General features: G+C 59.4%; 2 protein-coding genes across 2 annotated transcripts; both read left to right on the top strand.

The window, feature by feature from the left end:
* Positions 1–62: 62 nt before the first annotated feature.
* Positions 63–1,517, top strand: LBRM_31_0600 (putative cytoskeleton-associated protein CAP5.5; the record flags this gene model as incomplete). The annotated part of the gene is made up of 1 exon (XM_001567010.2): positions 63–1,517. The coding sequence occupies one exon, from the start codon at positions 63–65 to the stop codon at positions 1,515–1,517; it is 1,455 nt and encodes a 484-aa protein (XP_001567060.2).
* A 2,609-nt stretch (positions 1,518–4,126) lies between these two features.
* On the top strand, positions 4,127–6,970 carry LBRM_31_0590 (putative calpain-like cysteine peptidase; the record flags this gene model as incomplete). Its single annotated transcript, XM_001567009.1, has 1 exon — positions 4,127–6,970. One exon carries the CDS (start codon positions 4,127–4,129, stop codon positions 6,968–6,970), a length of 2,844 nt encoding a protein of 947 aa, XP_001567059.1.
* Positions 6,971–9,017: the final 2,047 nt, after the last annotated feature.

The following is a 9,017-nucleotide window of genomic DNA, read 5'->3' as shown; positions in this document are numbered from 1 at the left end:
CGTTCCCACCAAATGCTGACTCGGTCGCGCGTGTCGGTAAGGACAGCCGCACCCTCCCACTGATGGCCATGATGCGCCCGACGCAGTACCTGCAGGAGAATAAGCGCATGTCGGCGAACGACTTTGTTGGGCCAGCGATTCCCATGTGTCTCGACCAAGGCAGCCTCGGCGACTCGTGGCTCATGTGCGCTGCGGCCATTGCGGCGGAAGATGAGGCAGTGGTCCGCAACATGTTTGTGCTGGGCTCACCGGAGGAGAAGGTGGTGGGTGCGTACCGCGTTATGCTCAACAAGAACGGCTGGTGGCACAACGTCATTGTGGACGACTACGTGCCCACGATGAGTCACATGCCCGTGTTCGGGCGCTCGTGGGACGATCCGGCAGAGTTGTGGCCTTTATTGCTTCAGAAAGCCTACGCGAAGGTTCACGGCTCCTATGCTGCGGTTACTGGCGGCGACACGCTGCAGGCACTTGTCGACTTCACCGGCTCGGCAATGTACCGCTTTGACATGGAATGGGAGGAGGCGGTGACGGACGCGAGTAAGGCGCACTCGTTCGCAGAGGCGCTGGTGCAGTTTTCCAGCGCTGGTGCTTCTATTGTGCTCAGCACTCCTGGCATCCACTCCAAGAGTTATCTGGGCTGCAAGCAGGCGAGCGATCCGGCAGCCTTCAGCGCCCACTATGCGGAGGTCGGGTTGCGCACTGGCTACACGTACTATGTAGAGCGCGTCGTGATCGTCGAGGAGCTCCACGTACTGTTCAAGGTACGCAACCCGTGGCGCTCGTCAGGCAAGTGGGCTGGTGCGTGGAGCTACGGCTCGCAGGAATGGACGCAGAATCCGGCTGCGTGCTCTCTCTGTGGTGTCCAGGAGGACCCGCAGGATTGCACCTTCTGGATGTGTTGGGAGGATGCCACCCAATACTTCGATGGGGGCGGCGTTCTGTTTTCCATCCCCGGCGCTACGGACTACCGTGTGAAGGGCGTATTTCAGGAGACCATCCCGAGCGCGATTCTGGAGATAACGGCCCACGAATCAACCCAGGTGCTCCTCACCCTCTCGCAGCCCGACAAACGCGGCGTGGACTTCAAGGAGTGCTCGTCGCTCTTCGCGCCGATCATGCTCACTATGTCCAAGAAGGAGGGCAGCCTGCAGCGCGTGCAGAAGAACACCAGCTGTAACCCGGCGAATCCTTCGGAGAACTTCAACTTTATCGTTGGCCGCGAGGTCGCCATGTGGGTTACGCTGGAGGCAGGGGAGCGGTACCACATCGTGCCGCGCATGCACCACCGTGGGATCTTGGTGCCCTACAACCGCCCGTATGTGATGGGCCTAATTTCTATGAATGATCTAAAGGGCCGCGTGCAGGTGGAGGCGAAGCAACTTGAGAGCGACTCGAGCGCCTTCACCAATTACATCGCCTACAACTCGGAGGAGCTGCCTTCGGTCGAGGTGGAGTGTCAAATGCACCTCCCTGGCAAGGCCCCCGTGACGTACGTTTCCGCCACAGTGGTTTAACCGTGTGTCGCCTGAAGTGCACACCCTCGCCTAAGCAACAGCAGCGGAGTTGGTGGCCGAAGCCCCACCCTCAATCTTGTACGGGACTGCAGTAGTGGAGTGATGACTCGTCGGCGTTGTGGTTGGGCGTGGAGGGAGGTAACTCTTCACAACAGAGGGCAAGAAGGTCGGAGGCGAGGATGGATGAGCATATGTGCAGCAGGGATAACGTTGAGGGAAAGCTGTAAGGAGTGCGATGTGAGGTTTAGCACACGCACACCCACCCACACACACACACACACACACGCACCGAGAGACACGCGTGCTCTCACCTGTGACTGCGTCATGGGCCCCTCTCGCTTCTTTTCATTGACTCTCTCGTCAATGTTTTGCCTTCCCCTCTCCTCTTATGCGTATTTTGCAGTATTTTAAGTTGAGCCCCTCCTCCCCTCTCTTATCCGCTGAAGCAATGAAATTGCCGGCAGGGGCTGCTGGCTGCTCTTCCTCTCATGGCGCAACCCACCAGCAGGGCGGTAGCATCGGGGCCCTACTTTTCCTCTTCGTGTTTTCCCCCCTTCTGCTCGCTGGAGGTGGCGTGGTGTGTGCGGCACTGTACTGCCAAAATCGCTGCTGTGGTGGTTTCTTTTCCGCCTCGTCTTTCCCTTTTCGTTTGCCATCGTACGTTAGTTCTCCACTGGCTCCCACCGAAAAATGTGTGCTCACAGAGACGCGCACCCCCCAAAGAATGTGCTGAATGAACTGGACTCACATGGAACCCACAGGCCCACCACTGTGCGCCCCCAGAGAGCTGAGACGCCTCCTCCGAAGTTGGCCACGGGAACAGGAACAGTGGGGAGTAGACCAGGGATGTCATTCATCAGCCAAAGAAAGCCTCTCTCTTCTTTCTTGTCTTATTTGGTTCTCGCTCTCGAGTTTGTGTGCGTGTGCACCTCCGGTGATGCTCGTGTGGCATCAGCCTTCTCATGTCTCTGCATCGCTTGAGCCACTCGCTTGTTTGTATGGGTACTTCATTGTATCGTCGTTGCGAGCAGGTGGAGCAGCAGGTCGAGGGGCGTCGGTGCGGCGGAGTAGGGTTTGTTTTAGCTCCTCTTTCCCTCCTCGCTTCTTCCCTCGCCCCCTCCCTTTCTCCGCCTCTGTCTTTTCAGCGGATACGTTGGTGTGTGTGTGTGTAGCGTTTTGCGCTCGTGTGCCTTCCGTGTGGTGTGGGGCCTTTGGGGTCCTCCCCCTTGTCGTTTCGTAGGCGTCTCTGCAAAGTCGGCCTCTCCTTTCCCTTTTTTTCTTCGGTTTTCACTGTCTCTTCTCATCTACTCCTTCCTGTACCGATCCACGGGTGATGCGCGTAGGTACGATAGCGGTGCTGATGGCCGCGACACGTTGTGGTAGATCTGCCGTTATTTGTGTATCGATGTCGCGCTTGTAAGGCTGTCCACTCTTTCGTTTCTTGTAGTGTTGCACGCATGCTGACGCTCTCGCTTCTTCTTCTTTACAGTTTCATCCGTTTCATTCTCTCCCTCGCTCCCCTCTTCCTCGTGCGGAGGGCATGTGTGGATAGGGCATGGACTGACGACCTGTAGAGGAAGGGGGAGGAGAGGTATGAGAGGGAAGGTGGTGCGATGGAGGGCGGTGCCAAACGTGAGCGGTGGGTGAGAAAAAGAAAGGAAGACCAGTGCCTACGGCTTGGGCGAGTATCGGGGTGTCGCTGCCTCTTGAGACACGCACGTCGCATGCTCTCTTCCACTGTCAGCCGCGAGCCTTTCCTCCCTTTCCTCTCTTTCTTCCTCCTCTCCTCTGCCTTTCCCTTCACAAGGGCAGTGGAGTAGCGCGATGAGCGTGTATGTGTGCGTTGTTATCATGTCACTGTACGTCTCTCTCTTCTATTTTTGATTTTACCTGGATGTCATTATGTTCTCGGTGACCTGTTAAGACAATGCTCAATCGTGAAGTGTGGGGAAAGGAGTGAGGGACATCTTGTGTGTGCGCTGAGGCCCTCCGCCTCTTTTCCTCCCTCTCTTTATGGTAGGCGGTGTCTGCGTGTTTATTCTGTGTGGGTGACAGCAACAGAGTTTCCTGCAGATGTTTCGTGTTCTATTGACGATGCATGCGTCGTGTAGCTCTACCACTCCTGTCGTGGATGTTCGTGGCTTTTCCGCCTGCCCTCTCTTCCCCAGTGAAAGAAGTCAAATGACTCGTTTGGCTTGGTCATCTGCGGGAGATCGCGGTCTCCTCGGCGATGTTTCTTCTCTGCGCTCTCTCTCTCTTGCGCCACCGCTGCCACTCATCACCTATACATGCCCATCCCTGTCGACCTCTTTCTGTTCGTGTCGTGTTGTCATTCGCTACGCATTCGAACGCCTACATCTGCACCCTCCTCCCCCCCCCCCCCCAGCACTGAAGAGGGGAAGGAGCCGTGCCGATATACTCCTGCCTGCCTCGACGTGTGTGTGCGTGTCTGCGTGCCTCCGAGCCGCCTCCTCTTTGTGGCTATCACACATACCCCCTGCGTTTTCCCGACAGCGCCGCCTGTGCTTTTTTTTGTTGCTTCCTTTTCGGCAGTTAGTGGTGTCACAACACCGGCACAAACGATACACGCACACCCGTATCGAATGCCCATGGACGGAAGTGTCATCCTGCCCACCTGTGGTGAAGACGTCGTCACGGATGCCATGCTGGATGAGTATCTGGAGCAGTCGGCATCACCTTTCTCTTCCTCAGACTCTGTGGGTGAAATGCTGGCTGCAATCACCGCGGGCAGTGCCGCACCAGCGCAGGCTCACGGTCTCTCTGCAACGTCTTTAACGTCAACGTTGGGGGCTAGCTTCTTGCCAACCTTCAAAAATTTCCACAGTAACAGCGGGCGCCCCATTGACTTGGAGGTATCAAGCAAAGGCGTTCGGCGCCCTGCCAGTCATCGTGTCAGTACCAGCCTCGCACTGCAGGGGAACCTGTCTGCCTCGGAGATCACGAGCGACGACAGCGGCGACTTTGCGTTTCTTACGAGCGACGTGTGCGACGCCGACGCGTACGACCTCATTCGCCATTACATACTGTACTGCAAGCAGCAGGAGAAGGAGCTGGAAGAGCTGGAGGAGGAATGCGCACGGTTGGAGGCGGAGCAGCAGCACCTCTACGGCGCCGCCATAGCGGCTGCCATGACCAGAGGAATATCACAGGCGTCAGCCACCAACACTCTGTCACCGTCGAACTCGAACGGAGTTACGGCGACAGAAGTCAGCGTCAGCACCACCCGCGGCGTCTCCTCGCTGGTTACTAGAGACGAGTTCGGCGAGGCCCACATCGATCCACTGAAGACGTGCCCCTACCTGAATCCGTACGACGCCGCTTGCAAACTGCAGCCGTACCGCTACGGACAGCCCACCGTCGTTGGTTGCTACACGCCGGTTTTCAAGAGTGGAAGTCTTTACCGTTGCACCGCAGCCGATGGGTCGTGGCTGTTTTACAACGACTCGCAGCAGTACACGATGCATGTGAAGTATATTGTCGGCGCCTCCTCCGTCATCACGGCCGGTCCTCACGCATCGGTGCACCAGCGGGCGTCGGGCGAGTATGAGACGCAGGTGATGGTTTGGCCCCAGGAGACGGAGGTGCTGCTTGTAGGTGAAGTGAACGGCTTTAAGAATCTGTCTACCGCCGTACCTGTAGATTCCAGCTATACGAACCCCCATGCGACTGCCTCTACCGCGTCTGCGCGCGCTCTGCTGAACCACTTCGCCTACCAGACAGGAAAGTCGAGTGTCTCGCTGCTCACTACCGAGGACGTGCTGGAGTGTTGTGCGACCCAAGGCAGCAAATGGACCGCTGCTGTCGCTGCTGCGGGGTCTTCGGATGGGCAGCACTTTGTGGACCCCGGCTTCCCGCCCTGTAGCGCGTCGCTCTACCGCAAAGGTGTCGATGACCTCTTTCTCTGGGATATACCCTGGCGGCGTCCCTTCGAGTACCTTCCCGCCACACAGCGCTCTGAAGCGTGCCTCTTTGCTCGCGCGGTGCTTCCGACAGACCCGTGTGCGGGGGAAGGCGGCGATGCGTACCTATGCAGTGCCGCTTGCTCTCTCGCTGAGTACCCCACGCACGTCGTTCGAATTTTTCGGCACCCCGTCTCTACGGATGTCGGCAGCCGTGAGCGGGCAGCCGGGGCGTACCGTGTCACACTGAACCACGGCGGCTGGTGGACATCGACAGTTGTCGATAGCTACTTGCCTGCGTCGCTCAAGGGCCCGGACCTGGGGCGCTGCTCGCACGACCTGCGCAAGCTCTGGTACCCGCTGCTGGAAAAGGCGTACGCGAAGCTGCACGGCTCTTACGCTGCCATTCAGTGCGGTGATCCGCTCGAGGCACTGCAGGATCTCACCGGCTATCCAACGTTTCGGTTCGATGAGGAGTGGGCGGCGGTGGCGCAGGGCAGCACCGGTGCCTGCGCGAGTAAGCCTACGTCCTACAGCCCACAGTCCGAGCAGCTCTTTGTCTTCTTAGAGGAGGTTCACCAACGCGGCTACCTTGTGTGTCTGAGCCTGCCGGACGACGGACCGGCCGAGTCCCAGGCAGCGCAGACGGGCGTGGTGTTTGGTATGTCGTACACGGTCCTGCGACTTGTTCGGCACGGCGGCTCTCGCCTTCTTCAGATTCGCTGCCCCACCTTGAAGATGGACAGCAGCGGGTTGTGGTGCGTTAAGAGCGCACTATGGCAGCAGGAGCCGCACCTAGCCGCTTTGTGCGGGGTGGACGGTGATGGCAGGCCGGAGGAAGCGAGTTTGTGGCTGGACTGGTCTGAGGCGCTAGCAATGTTTGAGGGGGGCGGAGTGTGTTGCTGTCGTTGGGATTGGGCGCACGACTGCCGTGTGCGAGGCTCTTTCACTGACGGGATTCCCTCTTTCGTGTTGGAGGTGCGTGTCGACGACTCCAGTGAGGACGCAAGTCCTGTGGAGGCGTACTGCATCTTGTCGCAGGAGGACGATCGCGGCATACCTGCAGATCACCCGCACCGTGCGCTACGTCCACTGATGCTCTCTGTCAGCAGCCGTCGCAGTGAGAATGAGGGATGCGACGACGCCGGCAGTGACCCACCGGCTGACCAGCGCATTCGGCACGTTTGCTCCACCAACCCAGACATCCCCACAGAACAACTGAGCTTCATCCTAGGCCGGGACACAGCGCTCCGTGTGACCTTTCAGCCCTCGGTGCATCCGTACTATGTTATTCCTCGCTCGCTGGGCGAGATGAACAACAAGCTCTTCACAGTGGGCTTGGTCTCCTCCACGCCGGTGACGACGTCAGGAAAGCTGCGAGTGCGACTTATGCAGCTGTTGTCCAGCTCACCGGTGTTTCACAACCGGCGGGACTTCTCGACATCGCAGCTCGAGGACGTGGCAGTGGCTTCGTTTCAGGTCCGCGGTCCTGACGGGCGTGTGCGCATAGGATATGGCAGCACTATTGGCTAAGGGGGGCTGAGGGGCAAAAGTTTGAATCGCTACAGAATTCTCCCCTTTTTCGCCTTTGGATATTGACCGATCTACACTTTTTCTTTTCCCTTGCGCACGGCCGCTGTACGTCTGCCGCGCGCTGCATGCGCCCGCACGGCTCTGTCGGCACTCAGTTAGGTATGAAGCGCTATAAAATCGTTTGCTCTCTGCTTTCTTTGTTGTTTGGGTATAATTCGTTGTTTTCTGTCCCTGATGATGCCGGCCATCTCGCCGTGGTGTCAGGGTTCGCCCCTCCACCCCCCTCATCTAGGGAGGCCACGAGCCTGCAGCCTGCCCTTGGGTACGACTGCGGACTCTTGGTGTCAGCGGAGAGGTCTGGGCTGGTGCTGTGCCGATGAGAGGTGCGGCCGTGGTCGCGCTTGCAGGGGCTGACCCCAGGTCGTGCCGGCGATCCAGCAGGTATAGGAGCGCATGGGCTGTTTGCGCGCCGACGCGTGCCCCACCGACCGGCCCCCTGCCGCCACGGACGCATGGCACCGCCCCGCCTGTCGCGGCCCACGCGTGCAAGCCATCCAGACACGCCCGCCACCGACCGCAGCGTTGGCCTGAAGCAGGTCCCAAGCACCCCCTCGAAATGTGAGCATGGTGCTCGCGCGCTGTCAAGCGGAGCTGGCATGGCGCATTACGTCGACACCAGGGAGCCGGGGGCCAGCCGAGCAAGAGGGATCGGCGCGAAGGGACGCAGGCGGATCGGCGCCACCGCGCATGTGTGCGAGGCGCGCGGCATCTTGTACGTCCGATCATGTGGGCTGACGGGGCATGGGCGCCGGATGCACGGCGAAGACGGCGCGGACTGCACCATCGCGGCGTCCAGACTCCCGCGCGACGGGTCTCCACGCCCCGCTGTGGGGTGGCCGAGGGCCCTGCCGCGCGGCTGGCTGGCTCCTCCTTGTGCTCGCCCGGCATGCGCCTGGAGCACTCTCTGTGAGCCGCGGGACAGACGCCACCACGTGTGCCCTGGGGCTGGCCGCTGGATGCTGCCGGGCTGGACGGAGGCGTGCAGACCAGTGGAGTGGGTCTGGCGGCCGTTGCGCAGCGTGCATGCGATGGGGGGACGAGGAGGGACGTGGGGGGAGGCTGTTGGGACGCATGACCCGATCGGGTGGCCGACGGTTCGCCCGTAGAGGATGCGAGTGTAGCCGTAGTGACACAGCGGCATGCGTGGGCTGTAGCTGTCGGTGCGTCCTTGCTGGCTTGTTCGTGCTGGAATGGGCACATACAGCTGCAGCTTATGCATGTCTCTTTGGCTGTGTTGAGCGTTTTATTTTAGGAGGAGGAGCTGATGAGCGTTGCTCTGAAGGTGGCAAAGGCGCTCTACCTGTGTGTCGGTGCATGTCGTGGTGCCTTTACGGGGTTTAGTGGGCCGCTCCCATTCAGGTCCTCCCGTGATGTCTATTAGCAATGCTGGAGTGGGTGGGCACATCAGCTCTGGTGCTCCTGCGCCCCTCTTGGCGCCCTTCTATTTTTTCTTTGGTGTCGGTTCTCCGCTATTCTAAAAAGGGTTGTTTGGATGTCTGTGCATTTTCTCAGCGTGGCACCTCTGCATGGGCCCGCGCAATCTGTGGAAGCCAGTCGCACGACAAGTGCATGGGGATCGAGCACAGAGGCGTACTCAATGCTTGAGGGTGTGGGACCTCACCCATGCGTTTTCTATCTTGCTTGCGCTGAAAGGAGCGGTAGGCAAGCGGACCAGCTCTCTCTCTGTGTGTGTGTATAACGTGACTTCATTAGCACGGACATCATGACGCCTTCCTGTGGCACGCTACATGTTGTAGAGCGCTGCTTCCCCGGCATCCCCTTCCGCGCTTCTTCTTGTATTTTTGCCTGAGCTTCTCGCCCTCGCCCTCGCCAAGCAGTACGTACGCCGAGCCGATCAAGTGATGGAGAGGCGCACCGTAGGCAGGGTGCGCCGGCGACGAACGCGCGCCCTGTCGTTTCTTTCTCTTACGTTTATTCCTTCTTCCCTAAGCCTGCAAGTGCGGGTGCATTAGCCCTGCGGAGGAGT

This window comes from Leishmania braziliensis, chromosome 31, assembly GCF_000002845.2.
Source record: "Leishmania braziliensis MHOM/BR/75/M2904 complete genome, chromosome 31".
In the NCBI taxonomy this organism is placed as follows: Eukaryota; Euglenozoa; class Kinetoplastea; order Trypanosomatida; family Trypanosomatidae; genus Leishmania; species Leishmania braziliensis.
Note: the sequence above shows the minus strand (reverse complement) of the source record. Positions and strands in the feature narration are given on the sequence as shown.